General features: G+C 46.2%; 1 protein-coding gene across 1 annotated transcript in view; it reads left to right on the forward strand.

The window, feature by feature from the left end:
- HGD (homogentisate 1,2-dioxygenase) overlaps nt 1–19,054 on the forward strand; it is a 200,200-nt gene that overhangs the window by 86,209 nt on the left and 94,937 nt on the right. The window contains exon 5 of the mRNA XM_085621044.1: nt 9,665–9,724. Coding sequence (XP_085477170.1) covers nt 9,665–9,724 — 60 coding nt within the window. The remainder of the gene's footprint in view (nt 1–9,664; nt 9,725–19,054) is intronic.

A 19,054-nucleotide genomic window follows, 5' to 3' on the forward strand; every position in this document is an offset into this window, starting at 1 on the left:
TGCTCCAACTGCGCTCACATGTGCATGTCCACTATATGCACTCCAGGTTACTTTTCCAGAGTGTGTCATTCCAGATCCATGTTAAGATTTGTGCCAGTTGCCTCAAACACCATGTTGTCTGCCAGATGACAGCACTGACTCATTTGGGCACCTTTGTCAAGATAGCCCTCAGGTGAAATGTAGTTCCAGTCTTTTAGCCTCCCCTGAGTGAACATGTACACCTGGCAATTATGTTGTGGAGGTCTCTTGTACTGCAACATGTTTTTCACTAATCATATGGCCCTGATGATTGACTCCAAATGCGGCCACAAACATGCTTGTCACATACATGGCCGCCTCTTGATGGAACGAAAGGCCTCACGGAGACACTCTGTCGGCGTACACTACATCGCTCATGTAAGGGCTCCTACAGAGAACTGATTTGCCTACAGACAAGCTTAACTCTTGTCTGATACTTGGGCCTCTTTGATTGGTTGGCTCTCCTGTGGTCACAGACACATTTTACGGTGATGTCACTGTTTTTATACATACAACCTGTGGGCCCACCTGAATTCCTGATGCGGGTCTAATGTGAACATTCCCGGGCGCACAAACACACCCAGTATTTAAGCTGTTGATTGCATTGATCTCATACATGTCCTGTCATGGATAGAAGATTCATAAAGTATAAAACAAAAAAAAAAGTGATGGATGGAATGCTTGAATTATCTCAGCCACTCGTAATTACTTTGGGGGCGCATAGTAATCCCTCGTTATTTTGGACACAATACCACCCCAGTTTGGACCCAGCCATATGCAAATCAGTCTTGAACCTGCTTCTCATGGGAACAGTCCAGCCCGAACTGACAAGCCAGGTCCTTCCTGAACCGGAACACAAGGAACCCAGGACGGGTTTCGCCCTAGTTGTGGGCTCATCAGCCACGTACAGCATGGTTCCAGTGGTACAGTGTGCATGGGTCCCACGTCTGGGAATACTCGTCTCACTTAGGGCAACACACTAAAGTATACAAAAAAGTGATGGATGGAATGCTTGAATTAATCTCAGCCACTGGTAATTACTCGGGCCACATCAGTTGATTTGCACACCATGGCACCTCAGTTTTCCGGTTCAAGGAGGACCTGGCATGGTAGTTCAGGCTAGACTGTTCCCATTGGAGCAAGGTCAAGACCTGGCCTGGGCGTAGTTCACGAAGTTTTGCTATGCAGAAATCCGCGAAGTTACAAAAAACTCCGCGAGTGGTGGAGTGCAGTGCGAACTGCAGTTTGTGCTGGTATTCCTGCCACTTGGGTAGAATTTCTACCCGAGCGGCAGCTCGTGCTCGCAAATTTACCATTCGCGATCGTGAACTTACAGTTCGCGAGCGGGGAAAAAATTCAGCTGCACATCGCGAAGCGTAGTTTTCTGTACTCCGTTGGCTCCGCGCAGTGCAGAAAACTCCGCAAACTTCGCGAGCGGAGCGAAGTTCACCACCCAGTCCTATTCAAGACTGATTTGCATATATCTGGGTGCAAACTCAGGTGGCATGGTGTGCAAAATAACATGCAAAATATCAATTGGTTGGGATGCAGCCCGAGTAATTGCCAGGGGTTGAGATTCATTCAAGCATTCCACCCATCACTTTATGTATACTTTGTATTGGATAGGAGATTGGCACCTATGTTGTGCATATGATAGGCGGGTATAAGTGGACACAAGTTGATCCAGTAGGCACAGTTGGCTTTTATGCAATCAGTCTCATCGGTCCTATTCATGTGCCACTTTGGACACACAGCTATGCTACAGGTTGCATTCACAAGGCCACGTTACTCTGACTGACCACATTAATATGACAGTTCCTCATTTTGGTGGAGAAAAATATCGAATAGGAACTTACTAGTGTGACACCAGACTGGCAAATTTCTAATTTGCTGAATTACCAAAATGAATAAATACTAAGAAATTACAATTTGTGTTATGGACCCTTTGCTTGATCCTAGGACTAGTATGGAAAACACCTTACCATTCCTAAAACATTAGGAATTTTTAGAATGAATAAAAAACATAATTGGTAGATCGATTTTTCGATAACAAAAAAAGATAAACATGGTGCTGTAGTCTATTTTCTATTTCTGTGGCTGCATCACAAAAAAGGAAGACGGCTCCAGGAGAACCAGAAAAGGAAGATTAAAGGGCAGGTGTACTAGGTTGAAGGTGGATGGAAGAGAGTTGGAAAATAAAGAAGAAAACGGTGGGCGAGGGGGAGAGGAAATGTGTGATAAGGTGGGAAATCGCATTAAGTTTGAAAAATTCATGGGGTTATAAAAGGAGGGAAGTAAATAGATAAAGTTAAAGCAAAGGAAGAGGATGCTGGGAATGGAAGTAAATCAATCTTACCTGGATTAATACGAAGATAGTGCTTACCCATCCATGAAGGAATAGCTATTAAGACCCTCAAGCAGTTTTCATGGAGAGAAGCAGTAAAAGAAGGAAAAGGGAAACATTTTTGAGAATTGACTGCATACAGGTGCACATGAGCGGGACTCTAAGAGAATCCTGTTGAACTCTATAACATAAAGAAGTAAGAGATGAAAGAGGAGTTGGAGAAAGTATAGGCTGAGGGGTAGGCTAGCACAGAAGTGAGGGCAGAATAAATAGAAGAGTGATCTATGTCAAAAACTTCTGACAAGGCAAGTGATATCAAAACAGAAGTTGAACGGTTAGCATTCCCACAACAGCCATATGGAAAACATAACAAACAGAGCTGGTTCTAAATGTCAACAGAAGGGATCTCTCTCACTGACTGAACTATAGAGTAAGTAGGGTTCAATTCCTATAGTCATCTGTAAGAGAAGGTACTGTTCATTCGTTTCATTTGTGGTTTCCACAAGATCTCGATGTCGACATTTGACATCAATGAAAATGCGCTTAAGCCAGGATTTATCCAGCTCAATTGTGCAAGAAGGGTTAGCAAAGAGATCGGCCTATCTAGATGGGAGAAGGATTTTTTATGTTAGCTAGCCAGGGAATGTTGAACCCCTGCTCACTTCTAAGGCAATCGTTAATCACCTGTTGATTGAACTAGGCACAAGGATTACTCCATACAGATATCCAGCGCGTTTTACTCCATACAGCTATCCAGCGCGTTTTACTCCATACAGCTATCCAGAGTGTTTTACTCCATACAGCTATCCAGTGTTTTACTCCATACAGCTATCCGGAGTGTTTTACTCCATACAGCTATCCAGAGTGTTTTACTCTATACAGCTATCCGGAGTGTTTTACTCCAAACAGCTATCCGGAGTGTTTTACTCCATACAGCTATCCGGAGTGTTTTACTCCATACAGCTATCCAGTGTTTTACTCCATACAGCTATCTGGAGTGTTTTACTCCATACAGCTATCCAGAGTGTTTTACTCCATACAGCTATCCAGTGTTTTACTCCATACAGGTATCCGGAGTGTTTTACTCCATACAGCTATCCAGAGTGTTTTACTCCATACAGCTATCCAGAGTGTTTTACTCCATACAGCTATCCGGAGTGTTTTACTCCATACAGCTATCCAGAGTGTTTTACTCCATACAGCTATCCAGTGTTTTACTCCATACAGCTATCCGGAGTGTTTTACTCCATACAGCTATCCAGAGTGTTTTACTCCATACAGCTATCCAGTGTTTTACTCCATACAGCTATCCGGAGTGTTTTACTCCATACAGCTATCCAGAGTGTTTTACTCCATACAGCTATCCGGAGTGTTTTACTCCATACAGCTATCCGGAGTGTTTTACTCCATACAGCTATCCAGAGTGTTTTACTCCATACAGCTATCCAGTGTTTTACTCCATACAGCTATCCGGAGTGTTTTACTCCATACAGCTATCCAGAGTGTTTTACTCCATACAGCTATCCAGTGTTTTACTCCATACAGCTATCCGGAGTGTATTACTCCATACAGCTATCCAGAGTGTTTTACTCCATACAGCTATCCGGAGTGTTTTACTCCATACAGCTATCCGGAGTGTTTTAGTCCATACAGCTATCCGGAGTGTTTTACTCCATACAGCTATCCAGAGAGTTGAAGGTGCAAGCCCAATACTGTCCTTTATGTGGAAAAGTCCTAACTTCTCATGACATAAAAAATTGAAAAAACTAGGTGGCTGACATAAAATCCTCCTGGAAAATCGTTTTCTTCTATCTGGATACTGTTAACATTAGCATAGCCCAAGTGCCAGCCCCGTAAGCTAATATTGGGACACATTGTGGTTTAAAAATGTTTTAAAAACCTGCCACCGGTTTCCCACCTACCAGGTGTGCTAGTTTAAAAAGGACGCCAGCTGATTGGATGAATTTCCTTTGACTGGCAAGTATATTGGAGTGCCGGTGACCAGATGTTTCAAATATACTTCCCAGACAAGGGAAACTGGGCCCCGAAGATAACAAATTAGAGCCGATATATAGAGTTCATTCCGGACCTCTTGGGGCCATGAGACATTACTTGAGGTTTAGAGTGGTCATTACCCACATCAAGGTCCCTCATAAATATGGAAAACTCTTGTAAAAGTCTGGACAAGTTTGTGCGCATGTGCGCCATCGGTACAGCATCATCAGCGTACAATAATGCTGGTATTTGGAGGTTATTTATCACTGTGACATCTTGACCACAAGAAGTTGAGTATAAGCACAAGTCATTTATATAAAGGATAAATAAGATAGGGGCTAAAATACATCCTTGACGGACTCCTCTTTCCAAATCAAATGGCTCTTTACACTCCCCGTTTGAGGCAAATCTGACCCTTGCATTCAAGTTTTGTGGAAGCTAGCCAAAAAGTTGACATGGCCAGCTCTAGACCTTTCTTCAGGAGAATTAACCAAAGCTTTGATCTGTTTTTCCCTGTCAAAGGCAGAAGACAGGTCCATGAAGGCCACGTACAGTTGGCAGTGTTTGGCCACCACATCTTTACCAATTATCAGTTTGAGGTTTAGACACTATTCCACTGTACTACGCTCCCTAAACCCGTATTGACAGAAACTCAATACACACTTGTTGTTAGCCTACTCTCTGATCCGATTAAAGACAACTCTCCCTAGGACTTTGGCAGTTGAGTCCATGAGAGAGATTGGTCGGAAACATTGCGGGTCAGATCAAACACCCTTCGTAATGATGGGTACAATTTCAGAAGAGGCGAAGGATAAAGGTATGGGGGCGCTGGACACCTCATTGAAAATTTTACCTAATGACCTCCCGAGGTTCTGAATTCTCGTCCCTGCTGCCTAGGCTGTATGCATCAGAGAAGTGTTTAACCCATGTGTCAGTAGTGGTATGTGAACTGAGGGGTGGATTGTTTCTGTTCTTATTTCTTAGTGAATAACTTTTGCCCTGGAAGTCTTGTTATTGTTCCTTCTGTTAGCATCCATAATAAGCTCTAGATTCTCTTTCCTTATTTCTTTCTTTCTGTTTGTTAATGTGTGCATGTAGTGTGCCCTACAGCTCCTACAGCTCCTAATGAGTGAGATGTTCTTCGGTACTGTGCCCAGAGCGAGACTTACCTTGTAATTTTCCAAAGAGCAAGCTGAATGAAACCATTTAAGGTTCTGGGGGTTGTGTCTGATGACTGGTTTCAAAAGCTGATTTCTCATTTGCCTACAAAGAGTGGTGACCCTACACCAAATATATCAGGTTGGCTGTTAGCTATAGGGTCCATTGGAGTTTTGGTATGTTGGGCGGTCGTTAGCCCTTGGAATCCCTATTACCTGAGCTTGTTTTGGGTCATTTGTCTCAGGGATGTCATTGGGCTTTTATTAGTGGATACCACCCATGGTGGGTCAATGTGGTACTAGTTAATAAAGTAGTGAAGTAAGAGCAACGCTGGCATTATTTATTTTAAATATGTGTGTCAGTGACCGTGTTAAACCGGCCGACATAACATTTGGCAACAGGTGATGGGAAGAATCACCCACAACCACTGAGCATGCGAAAGGTCAAAAGGTGAACTGTGAAGGTGCAACATGGATCAGAGTACTCTCCCTCCCTCCTCTAAAAGTAATTATAATGTTTTTAAAAAGGCACTTACCTGCCGTGGCTGCCTCCTCCTTGCTATGGCCGCTCTCCTTCCACACGAGATGTACATGGTAGTGGTTATCTAAGAAGAAGGACGCTGAGGATGAGGAAGGAGAGCGCCATGGCGAGGAGGAGGCAGCCATTGTAGGTAAGTGCCTTTTTTTAAACATTATAATTACTTTGGGAGGGTGGAGGGGCCAGTTAACTCCGCTCCGCCATGGAGTCGGAGTTTTGCCTAAGCTCCGCATTCGCAACGGAACACGGAGTAGGCAAAACTCCAGAAACTCCGCTGGCGGAGCAGAGTTACCCACCGGGTTACTCTTCTTATCTTCTTCCTTTCTGGAGTCCAGCAGCAGGAAGCACCCGGGCTCCCTAGCTGCCTTAAACCAATCACAACGCTGCAATGCAGCGTATGTGATTGGTTTGAGCGCCGTGGTTCGGCGCTCAGACGGGGAATGGGAGCCTGGGCATGTTCTCCACCCAGGCTGTAATGCATCCTGGATGGAGAACATGCAAAGTGCGCATGAATGTTTGGCCAGCCTGAGACAGCCAGCCAAACATTCATGCGCACTTTGAGTGGGCAAACTACTCCTTCCCCTGGCCCCTGGCCCCTGCTGTGTCAGCGGAGCAGCCCCGAGAAGCACCAGGAAACGGAAAACTAAAATGATAATAATGCTGGTTATTAACATTTTAGTTTTCCTTTAACTAGTGCTCGCAGAGCAGTGGGCCGATGCTCCTCCGCCTTAGTGGACGAGCCTCCGCTGTTATAATCCCCAGACCAATGGCATTACAGAACGGATGAACCGTATGGTGAAGTGTGCCATTCAGTTGGCAGTGCAGAGAGGGTCTAATGTACGTGCTCCAATGAATTGGTATGGGCACATCGCACTACTGAAAACACAGTGCTTCCATGTTCACCTTTTGAGATAATGAGAGGTTGTAAACCCAAAATCAAGTGAATGCCAATTTGGTTGAAGGATAGTAATGTACATAAACGTATTGATCTTCATGTGCTCAAATCATTTAACATTCATTCAGGTGATTGGGCGACGGTGAAAGGTGGATGCAGAAGAAAGGGCCTGTCGAACTTTAGAGGTCCATCTAAAGTTAAGCAAGAACATGACTGGTACATGCTCTTGGAGAGTGGAGATAAATGTAACAAGTGCAGAGTGGCAGAATGGAGGAGACTGTGAAACGGCTGACAGAAAGAAGTGGGAGGCGTAGTGGTTTTATGTTAATGGGAGGTGATGAATTGAATGGGAGCTCACACATCATCCGTTTAGATGGGAATCAAACATCTGTTCCTGGAGGAGGAGATTGTAGAGTTCGTGTAAGGAATGGAGGTGCAGAAGGTGGAGAGAGAGGAGAATATCGGGCAAGGAGAGAAAGGAGCCTTCCCGCTTATTAGGGGGTTTATGTTTGGAAATTTGGGACATAAGCGTGGTACGGTTTTTACGTGCGTACTGCAGTGTATGTTTATCTATTTTTGATAGTTTGTATTGTATTAAGGAGAATAGATGATGTGTTTATCCTGTATTCTTGTATTTTAATCTTGATAATTTTTGTTATTTTTCATTTTTGGAATTACATGTTCAGATAGAATGATTTATTCCAACGTTAACATTTTTTACATGTTTTAGAGAACATTTTTCTTGCTTATTAATGATGTTTTATGCTGTGCTCTATTTTGCTTCAAGGTGAAAGGGGAAGGATGTGTGTGCACATGACGCGTGGACCCTTGGTCTCCAGGTTCCATTAGGAATGTGTGTCCTGGGGGGTCCTGATGATGTCAGTTGAGCGTTGGGGCTGGCGAGGGGAACTCGCGCAACAACAGGCTGAATAAAGCTTCTACTAAGGATCATGCTGATGGTTTGACTGAGCTTTCTTTACAACACAGGGCACGCAGGAGGAGGTGGAAGAGATGTCAGAGCAGGGAGGATTACAACAAACAAATGATGGACGGAATGCTGACAATGCAGACATTCTCCCCCAGTCAAGAGATCTGGGTTAAATCCATCGTTCTTTTGCCCACTACACCACCCCAGTTTGGACATGGCCATATGCAAATCAGTCTTGACCCTGTGCCTCATGGGAACAGTCCAGCCCGAACTGCCAAGCCATGTCTTCCCTGGACCGGAATCAAGCATCCTAGGACCGGTTTCTGGCTATCAGCCGTCATCAGCCAGGATAGCTTGACTCCAGTGGCGTAGATAGCACGGGTCCCACGTCTGGGAATACCCATCCCACTTAGGACGAAAAGCGTTACAACAAACAAATGATGGACGGAATGCTGACAATGCAGACATTCTCCCCCAGTCAAGAGATCTGGGTTAAATCCATCGTTCTTTTGCCCACTACACCACCCCAGTTTAGACATGGCCATATGCAAATCAGTCTTGACCCTGTGCCTCATGGGAACAGTCCAGCCCGAACTGGCACAGGGTCAAGACTGATTTGCATATGGCTGGGTCCAAACTGGAATGGCATGGTGAGCAAAAAAACGATGGATTTAGGCCCAGATCTCTGTACTGGGGTGAATGTATGACATTGTTCTGCTTTCTGTCCATCAATTGTTGTTAGAGCAGGGAGGATGACATCCAGCCTCCTTGGCGTTTAAATCATGCATGACGTGTCTCTCAGCACAACAGAAATATACAAACTTTCAAAAAAGCATCACTGAATGATAAAACCATCCCTTATTCAAGCTTTTCTGATAAATACTGAGCATGTGAATGTGATGTGTGGTTTATTTATGTAGCTCTACTTTCCACATTTTTACAATTTCCATGTGTAGGCCTGTTATGATTGATGATAGTTGCTGATCTCGAAAGAATAGTGAACCGAGTCTGCCCTACCGTGATTCACAGGCGTCCTCCTGGTCACACTCAGACTGCAGCAGTGAGACCATAACTCCCTAATCTTCCTTTTACAAGCGAAGCCATCAGGTTTTAAAAACATGTAACATTTTCTGGTTTCTTCCAGACCATAAACAGGGCCGGACTGGCCATAGAGGGCACCGGACATTTCCCCGGTAAGCTGCTAGGGTGGGGGCGGTTTTGGCCCCTGGGAGCCATTTTTGTTAGGGGGGGGCGGCAATATCGGCCCCCTGTAACAAAATCGCAAACTGCTTGGCTGCACTCCCCCCTCACCCCAGGGGGGGCCAGCTGAGCAGTTTGGCCAGGGCCGGTTTCTGTTCCCAGTCCGGCCCTGACTATAAAGAAAATGATTGCGTTGAGAAGGCTGTGGTGTAAAACGTCATCTAAAAAGTGTCACTATGACATCAGTTTTATATTCTGTTTATTGATCTAGGCAGCACGCGCTGCCCTCATCTAGGAAGGAGTTCTTTCTGTTTCCTCTCTGTCACGTGCTAGGTCCCAGCACTGAAACCTTGCATGGCTGATCCAGCACTGTTCAGAGGGTTAAAGCGCATAGATATTACAAAACTGGCCCTATGAACTCATTGTGGTAAAATCACTACATAAATAATACCTTTGTATGAATAAACAATGAATGTGTCTAGGGGGTGGAGCTCTGGAGGGGGGCCCACACCTCTGGGGGTCATTGGCCTTGACTGTAGTGCTTAGATGCAAGTCTTCAGCTCACCGCTTTCTTCTGCCTCTGTTTCAGCTCCGATGGAAGCCATTTGAAATCCCCACAGCATCTCAGAAGAAGTTGGACTTTGTGACGGTGAGTGAGAGGAGAAGCATATTGGAGATGAGCCAATATTTATTTGTTTCCTAAGTGCTTCCTTCCTGCCCCACTGTAGAGCCCACACACACTGCTTACTAATGGGTCCGAAAGAAAGCACCGCTGTTGGATTGAGGGCGGACTCATGTCATGAGATGGAAGGTGAATAATACATCTGTACAAAGCAACATTTAGAAAAAGGAAGGAGAGAGATTCTGGAAAAAGTTTAAGTAATTTATTTATTTACCCCAAAGTTTGAAGTTTCCCTCCTGAATCCAGACCCAGCTCTCCCTCGTGTGCCAGCCCTGCCGCTGCTTCATTCATCCGCCCTCGCTTGCTGCTACCTTTCTTTGACCCCTTTTCTGTTAGCCTTGTGTCTTTCCTCCCCCTCGTGTTCTCCTGTTTGCCTTTCTTTCACCCCTTTTCTGTTAGCCTTGTGTCTTTCCTCCCCCTCGTGTTCTCCTGTTTGCCTTTCTTTGACCCCTTTTCTGTTAGCCTTGTGTCTTTCCTCCCCCTCGTGTTCTCCTGTTTGCCTTTCTTTGACCCCTTTTCTGTTAGCCTTGTGTCTTTCCTCCCCCTCGTGTTCTACTGTTTGCCTTTCTTTGACCCCTTTTCTGTTAGCCTTGTGACTTTCCTCCCCCCGTGTTCTCCTGTTTGCCTTTCTTTGACCCCTTTTCTGTTAGCCTTGTGTCTTTCCTCCCCCTCGTGTTCTCCTGTTTGCCTTTCTTTGACCCCTTTTCTGTTAGCCTTGTGTCTTTCCTTCCCCTCGTGTTCTCCTGTTTGCCTTTCTTTGACCCCTTTTCTGTTAGCCTTGTGACTTTCCTCCCCCTCGTGTTCTCCTGTTTGCCTTTCTTTGACCCCTTTTCTGTTAGCCTTGTGTCTTTTTTCCCCCTCGTGTTCTCCTGTTTGCCTTTCTTTGACCCCTTTTCTGTTAGCCTTGTGTCTTTTTCCCCCTCGTGTTCTCCTGTTTGCCTTTCTTTGACCCCTTTTCTGTTAGCCTTGTGTCTTTCCTCCCCCTCGTGTTCTCCTGTTTGCCTTTCTTTGACCCCTTTTCTGTTAGCCTTGTGTCTTTTTTCCCCCTCGTGTTCTCCTGTTTGCCTTTCTTTGACCCCTTTTCTGTTAGCCTTGTGACTTTCCTCCCCCTCGTGTTCTCCTGTTTGCCTTTCTTTGACCCCTTTTCTGTTAGCCTTGTGTCTTTCCTCCCCCTCGTGTTCTCCTGTTTGCCTTTCTTTGACCCCTTTTCTGTTAGCCTTGTGTCTTTCCTCCCGCTCCTTTTCTCCTGTCTGCCTTTCTGTCACCCCTTTCCTGTTGGCCTTGTGACGTTTCCCCAGTTCATTTTCTCCTATTTGCCATTCTTTCACACCTTTTCTGTTAGCCTTCTTTTTTCTGATAGCCTTGTGACTTTCCTCCCACTTGTTTTCTCCTGTTTGCCTTTTTCTTTCGGACTTTTATGTTAGTCTTTGTGACTTTACTTCCACTCCTATCCCGATCACTTTTGCCCCCCTTTACCCATTTCTCACCTCCTGCCAAGCCCCGCCCACTGCCACCCAGGGCCCCTCCCTCCTCCTAGGAGCTACTTATTGGAGGCCGCAGCCCGGGCACGCAGCGGGAGCGCAAAAGATAAGCCCATCTGTGCCTGTCAACACCTGGACTGCGCTCAGCACCAGGAACCCCTGATTCCTAGCCCCCCTCTCCTTGCAGACACGATGCCGCCGTCCTCCACTCCCTGAACACAGGACGCCTCAGCTAACACTGCTGCCAAGATGCACCACACTCCACAGTAGGACCGTTTTCCTGAGACATCTGCACCTTCTTCTGCACCAGCACGCTCACCATCACGCCACAGAGCTGCGCATTGACCACCGAGCTGCACGCGGACCGCTCGCCACACCAGAAACGACCCACCGACTCCACTGCTTACTCGTCAACACCTGCATTATAAGCAAGCATTCTACCGGGCTATGGGACCTCACTGTCACCCTCACACCCGATATCGTCTTTCTCAATGACACCTGGCTCAACCCTTAAGCCTGCCCCTGAACTCGCCATAGCAATTCCTGGCAGGCATAAAGCACTCACAAGGACAGCATCAACAAGCCGGGAGGAGGAATAACCATCATACACAAAGAGACCATACAGTGCATCACTGCCCCGAAAGTACTACCACCCCCATGAAACACCTCAACTTCAAGTTCCACACGGACAACTAGACAACCATCAGAGGCTCCCTTGCATACCGACACCATGGCTCGTGCCCCAGCATCTGCAACAATATTGCAGACTTCATTGCGCCCCTTGCCCTGGACTCCAAGGACTACATCTTCCTCGGAACCTCAACTTCCACCTCGACGGCCCTAACAACATCAACACCACCCACCACTTCGACATTATGAACAGCCTCGGACTGACCCAAATCACCCACGACCCCATGCAACCTGCAGGACACAAGCTGGGCCCCATCTTCATCTCCAGCAACCCAATCAAGTACAGTCATGTCATAGAACTCACATGGACTGACAACCCCATCGTCCACTTCCGTACCTCCAGCCCCCACACCGCTACCCCCAAGATGGCCAGCACCCCCTACTGCAACTGACGCAAAATTTCAGAGACCCGCTGGATGGATGCTCTCAACACCTCCAACCCAGCCTCTGCCACCAACCTGGAACAGGGAATTAAGAACTTCAATACCTGGATAACCAACTGCACCTACAGCATCACCCCATCAAGAGCAACAAAAACAAAAGGTCCTCCGAAAAAGGCCAGCTGGTACACCCAGGAAGTAGAACAGCGAAACGCAACAGCAAATAACTTGAGAAGGAGCAAGGAGAGCCTTAATAACCTCCCTCAACCACTACCACTGCCTTCTGAGGGCAATGTAGAAGAGAGCCCAAGCGGCACGCATTGAATCCAGCACCAATATCCACAAAGAACTGTTCAACATTGTTAAAGAGTTCCCCAACCCTGCCGCCAGCGAAAACAACATCACTCCCTACAAGAGCTCTGTGACAACTGTGCCGACTTCTTCCATGACAAGATCGCAACGATATACAGAAACTTCAAACCCCAACCCACACCCATGGGCTTCCTCAACCGATATGCCCTCACCGCAACCAATACGAATGGGGGACTGACCGCCTGGATTCAGCTCTCCACTCAGGACACAACCTCCATCATGAAATCCATCCGCTCTGAAGCTCCCACAGACCCACGCCTGCTCCACATTTTTAACCACGGAAGCCACGGGATAGGTCAAGAAGTCACCACCCTGCTCAGCACCTCAATCACCACGGCAACATTTCCCGATTTCTAGAAACACGCCGAAGTCAGATCACTACTTAACTCTGGAAACATGCCAAAATCAGACCACTACTTAACAAACCCTCCGCTGACCTCAGCGTACTCAAAAAATACTGGCCAATCTCCTTGCTCCCCTTCCCGACCAAGGTTCTGGAAAAGACTATCAACAGACAACTCACGGAACACTTGGATTATAACCAGATACTCAATGCTTCCCAATCTGGCTTCCACAGCAATCACAGCACGGAGAACATCCTGATCTCGGCCACCACCAATGACATCCGAACCCTCTGATCGAAGAGAAACAGCGACTTTGATCCTCCTTGACCTCTTAACAGCCTTCAACACCATATCCCACCATACGCTGTTCAAAAGACTCCACCACATTGGCATCCAAGGGGATGCACTCCGATGGATCACCTCCTTCCTCACCGGAATAACACAGAGAGTTCGCCTACCACCTTTCTCCTCAAAACCCAAAGATATCGTCTGGGGTGTCCCCCAGGGCTCATCCCTATTCTCTTCAACACCTACATGACCCCACAGGCCAACATATTCAGAGCACACAGTCGCAACATAATATCTTATGCAGACAACACCCAACTCATTGTCTCCCTCACCAATGACTCTACCACCACCAGGACCAACTGCAACAGATGCATCACAAGTGTCGCCAACTGTATGAAGAACACATGCCTGAAGCTAAACATGGACATGACGGAAGTACTGATCCTCAGCAACAAAAGCAACCCCTGGAATGACTCCTGATACACCCCAGACCTGGGGCCTAGATCTACCCCCGCCGTCCACACCAGAAACCTCTGAATCATCATTATAACAAGCTAACCATGGAATCGCAGATCAACGCGTCTCCTCTGTTCGCTTCCTGACACTGCGCATGCTACAGAGAATTTTCAAATGACTACCCCTGCACTCAAGAAGCACTGTGACACAGGCCCTCATCACCAGACGACTGGTCTATGGCAATGCTCTCTACATAGGAATCCCCGCACACCTCTTACATAGACTTCAAACCATACATGACGAATCCACATCACAACGCACCTCAGGCAACTGCACTGGCTCACAGTACTCAAGAGATGCCAATTCAAGCTGCTGATCTATGCACACAAAGACCTACACAACCAAGGGCCTGCCTACATACACCACCGCCTCAACTTACACCAACTGTCTAGCACATTACGCTCCGATTGACTATCACTTGCCCACACGGCCCACATTCACCTAAGCAGAAGGCGGAGGATGCTCCTTCTCCTATATCGCAGCAAAGACCTGGAACAGCCCATACTCCCGGCATCTACCGAAGCAGAAGTGGAGGATGCTCCTTCTCCTACATCGCAGCAAAGACCTGGAACAGCCTTCCCAACCACCTCCGGACCATCACCTCTCTTTCGGAATTCCAAAGGGCTGTCAAGACCTGGCTGTTCGAATAAAGCATGTGTCTTAATACCCTAATCTACTGATTAGCAGCGCTATATAAATCCTAATTGGTTGATTGATTTGGCATTCTTATGTATGTAAATTGGGCTGAGCCCCCTAATCCGGATATTGGTATCAGTCTGTATGGCAGCACTACTCCGGTCAGATAGAGACTGGCTGTTGCTTTTAGCCTTAATCATTGCTGGTGAAATCGTTTTTATTTTAAAACCTAAATGTTGTTTTTAACTATATGTTCTCTGCCCTGATTGTTTGCACTACTCCGCGCTATATTTTGCACTTTGCATTTTGCACTTGGCATGTTTAGATAGCGTCAATGTCAGTCGTAGGGAATTTAACTTATTAGCAAATATCACAATTGCTGTTTAAAATTATTCTTGCCTACCTGCTCCAATTTCCTGCCTCTTGTGATTGCGAGCCCGACCCCGTTCCGTCACGGCGTGTGCCGATTGTACGGAGGGTCAGGAGGGGCTCGACCACACTTCCTGCTTCCGGCGGAAGTCTAGGGACGCGCTCTAGTTGTCTCTGGCCCATTGCTTACTTAATCTGGACGAGGGCGCAGACGCGCACAGCGGCGTGCCGCCGGCGCGCCAAAGGCAAGCCCGTCTGTGACCGTCCGCGACCGGTCGCATCCAGCGGCCATACCCCTTGTTCTACACAGGTTTGTTCTGGGATTTTGTGCTATTTGGTCCTCAGTTTTCCCCTCCTGCTACTATTTGGCCCCATTCTTAAAATGGCTTTAATCCAATATTCTAGTTCCCAGTTAAAAAGCCTTAACATCCCGCCTATTATATATCTGGGCCCTCATGCAACCGCCATGTCTCAGTATCCTGAGATTAGGCGTTCTCATGATCAGAGCAATCCTACCCCATCTATTAGACCTAAAATGCACAATCAAAATAATGCTCCTTCTATTTCATTGACCGCCATTTATATTAACGCCTGCTCCATTTCTAAACATGCTCTGGATGTATGGGATCTTTTGACTCTCACTGACCCAGACATCTGTTTTAACACTGAAACCTGGCTACACGAGCATTCAGGTCCTGATTTACATGTGGCCCTTCCCCCTGATTATAAAATTCTTCGAGTTGATAGAAAGGAGAAAAGAGGGGGTGGCCTACTTATTATATACAAAGGAGCGTTTATTATAAGCATCCTGGATTCTGTATCCTGTAGCACTATAGAAATCTGCGCCTTTAAAATTGTTGGTCTTTCAAATGGCTCCTGGAGAGGTGCTTTGGTCTACCGCCCCCCTGGCTCAAAGGGCAATTTTTCTGACCAGCTAGTAGAAATCATTGCCCTTCATGTTCTGGCCTCTGATAAATTCCTGCTTATCGGGGATTTTAACTATCACGCGGAGCTATCGGACAACCCAGACACAGATAAACTACTCTCAGACCTGAGTACTCTTGGACTAGGCCAGCGGGTAAATGAGCCTACTCACTGTGCAGGTCATACGTTGGATCTTTTGTTCACCAATGTATTGGACCTGACGGTGGAAATTCCAGTACCACTAATATGGACGGATCATTATCTTTTAAAGTTTTCCATTCCTTCTGCACCAAAAAAGAAATTCCATCAGGGTAATGAGTCTATTCTTCGTAGACCTTGGCATAAAGTCACTACTCCATCATTCAAAGAGAACTTTAGTTTTTATCCCCTAAATTACGAATCGAGTGTGGACTATGATGTATTGCAATTAAACAATGCTATTGGAACCACTATAGACTTGATTGCCCCGCTTCAGAACATTAGGCCCAAGACTAGAAACTCCCCTTGGTTTACTGATTCACTTAAGGCCACTAAACGTCTGTGTCGTATTGCAGAGAAATTGTGGAGGAAAACCAGAAATCTTGTTAACCGCGACAACTATAAAAAGATGCATAATGGTTATATGCTCGATATCAAACTAGCAAAGAAATCATATCTGGTTGATAGAATAAATAGGGCAGAGAATTCCTCTAAGGAACTACACCATATCCTTAAAGAACTTACAACTACTACCAATGCATCTGCACCTCCCGTCTCCCAAATATGGACGGACTCCCTCTCTGACTTTTTCGAGGACAAAATCATGAAAATTCATAGTACCTTTCCGCCGGTCCATGCTCATATTGAGACAGACCTGGTAGCATTCTCACAGTCTCCTCTGACCTCTGACGATCATCTACGAAATTTTAAGGAATGTGACCTTAAGTCTGTCTCCGAGGCTATTACAAAAATTAAATCTGGCTCCCCTGATGACCCTTTTCCTCCTAAAATATTCCCTTCGCTGGCCCCCACAGTCCTAACCAGACTAGTTGAAATCTTCAATAAATCTTTAGCAAAAGCCGACTTTCCAATGTGTTGGAAAAAAGACAGAATCAGGCCTATTTTTAAAAAAACTTCAGCGGATCCAGATATATTATCGAATTATCGGCCAATTTCCTTGCTACCATACTTTGGACAAATACTGGAGTCTCTAGTAAACAGGCAGCTTGTAAGTCATCTTGAGAGCCATGAGCTTTTAGATCCCTCTCAATCCGGGTTCCGTGCGGCTCACAGTACAGAGACAGCACTGATTGAGATCACGGACAATATTAGATTAGCCCTGGATAAGCAGCAGTCAGCCATCCTTGTTCTGCTTGATTTGTCGGCGGCCTTCGACACCATCTCCCATCACATACTTGAACGTCGACTTTGGGAGATGGGGGTCAGCCCTAAACTGGTTCAGCTGCTATCTGAGAGATCGCAAAACCGTGGTCCAGATGGGCAACACTACGTCTAGTGAACGAACACTAAAGATGGGTGTCCCTCAGGGCTCTATATTGAGCCCCACCCTTTTTAATCTTTATATGACTCCATTGGCCGCTGTGATCAGACAATATGGCTTTGATGTCATATTTTACGCCGATGATACTCAGATTTTAATCACCTTGGGCTCTGACCCAGAAGAAACTAGACAGCATTTTAAAAATTGTCTGATCCAAGTGGATGAATGGATGTCATCAAATCATCTTCAATTAAATGGAACCAAAACTGAGATCATGCTGTTCGGAAAAGCTGCTGACCATTGGACGCATGACTGGTGGCCGTCCAAGCTCGGGCCCTGCCCCGCATATAAGAACATGGTCCGAAACTTGGGCTTTTACATTGACAATAATCTGTCCATGAGTGGCCACGTAAAGCATGTGATCAGCACTTGCTATGGTGTCATGCGGAGCCTGCGTAAAGTGTTTAAGTGGCTCCCATTAGAGGCCCGTAGACCCCTAATACAAGGACTTATCATGAACAGAGTAGATTATGGCAATTCGCTTTTACATGCCATTAATTCAGATCTTTTAGCTAAACTCCAAGTCCTTCAAAACACGGCCGCCAGGCTTGTCTTGGATTGCCCATATAGGACCTCGGCCCGCCTCTGCTTAAACTCCCTTCATTGGCTCCCAATAAGGAAACTAACCTTGTTCAAAATACTATGCTTGACTCATAAGCAAATGTATGGTAACGGCCCCAAGTACTGGCTGCCAAAGCTCTGTTGGTACCATCCCTATAGAGCCCTGCGTTCCAGTGATGCCGCCCTGCTTACCCCTCGCAGGATTCACACTGCTAGGCAGGGAGGCCGTGCCTTTTCCTATCTGGCCCCTTTCTCATGGAACAAAATGCCCTATCATCTCCGCAACTTGCCTGATCACGGTTCCTTCCGTAAAAAGCTAAAGACCTGGCTTTTCGGTAATTAATCTGGGGTCCTCTCTTTTTTTTTCGGAGTTTCTGCAAGCGCCATGAGACTCTCTGAGTGATATGTGCCCGAAATAAATATCTCTGACTTGACTTATGTCTCTTTCTAATAAGCTGAGGTCTGTGTCATGACTGGTGAAGAGTCACGTCAGAGACTGAATCTAAATACCTTAATATCGTACCCAAAATACTGAGGACCGAAATTAAGTATGTCTGGATTTTCTACAGCTAACTCTAGAGTTAAGAATAGTATCTTTTTACTGCACTTACCTCCTCAATATTGCCTACTCGATATTCCAGACCAAACCCCACTTGCTGGTCTTGCCAAACTATCATGACTGGGAGACGACTGTCACCAGGGTATGGAATCCATCAATCATCCAGTTGCCAGAACCAAGACAGCTACATTAGCTGCAGGTCTGAAAATATGTGTTATTGAACATCCTCTTTCAACAACCAATACTACTGTGTGCTATGTCTCTGTGAGATGATCGGCTTAAAGAATAGAGAACTATATTGGATGTGGCATCGCTGTTGAATTACTGGAGCGTCTTGACTGAAGTACCAGCTGAACCGATATGTTCGCATTTTCGTGGTCTTCTGTAATGTTTTTAGATATGTCGACACTCTTGCCCCTCCCGCTCTATGCACACCAGTCCAGTTCTGTCAACCTGCTCTGAATCTGCATTCCTCTGCCTCACCTTTCTCAACAGTCTCTCGTGCACCACAAGCTCAGTCTAGGTTGTGTGTCTCATGCACCACAAGCTCAGTCTAGATTGTGTCTCTCATGCACCACAAGCTCAGTCTAGTTTGTGTCTCTCATGCACCACAAGCTCAGTCTAGTTTGTGTCTCTC

The sequence above is a fragment of the Triturus cristatus genome, chromosome 8 (assembly GCF_964204655.1).
Source record: "Triturus cristatus chromosome 8, aTriCri1.1, whole genome shotgun sequence".
In the NCBI taxonomy this organism is placed as follows: domain Eukaryota; kingdom Metazoa; phylum Chordata; class Amphibia; order Caudata; family Salamandridae; genus Triturus; species Triturus cristatus.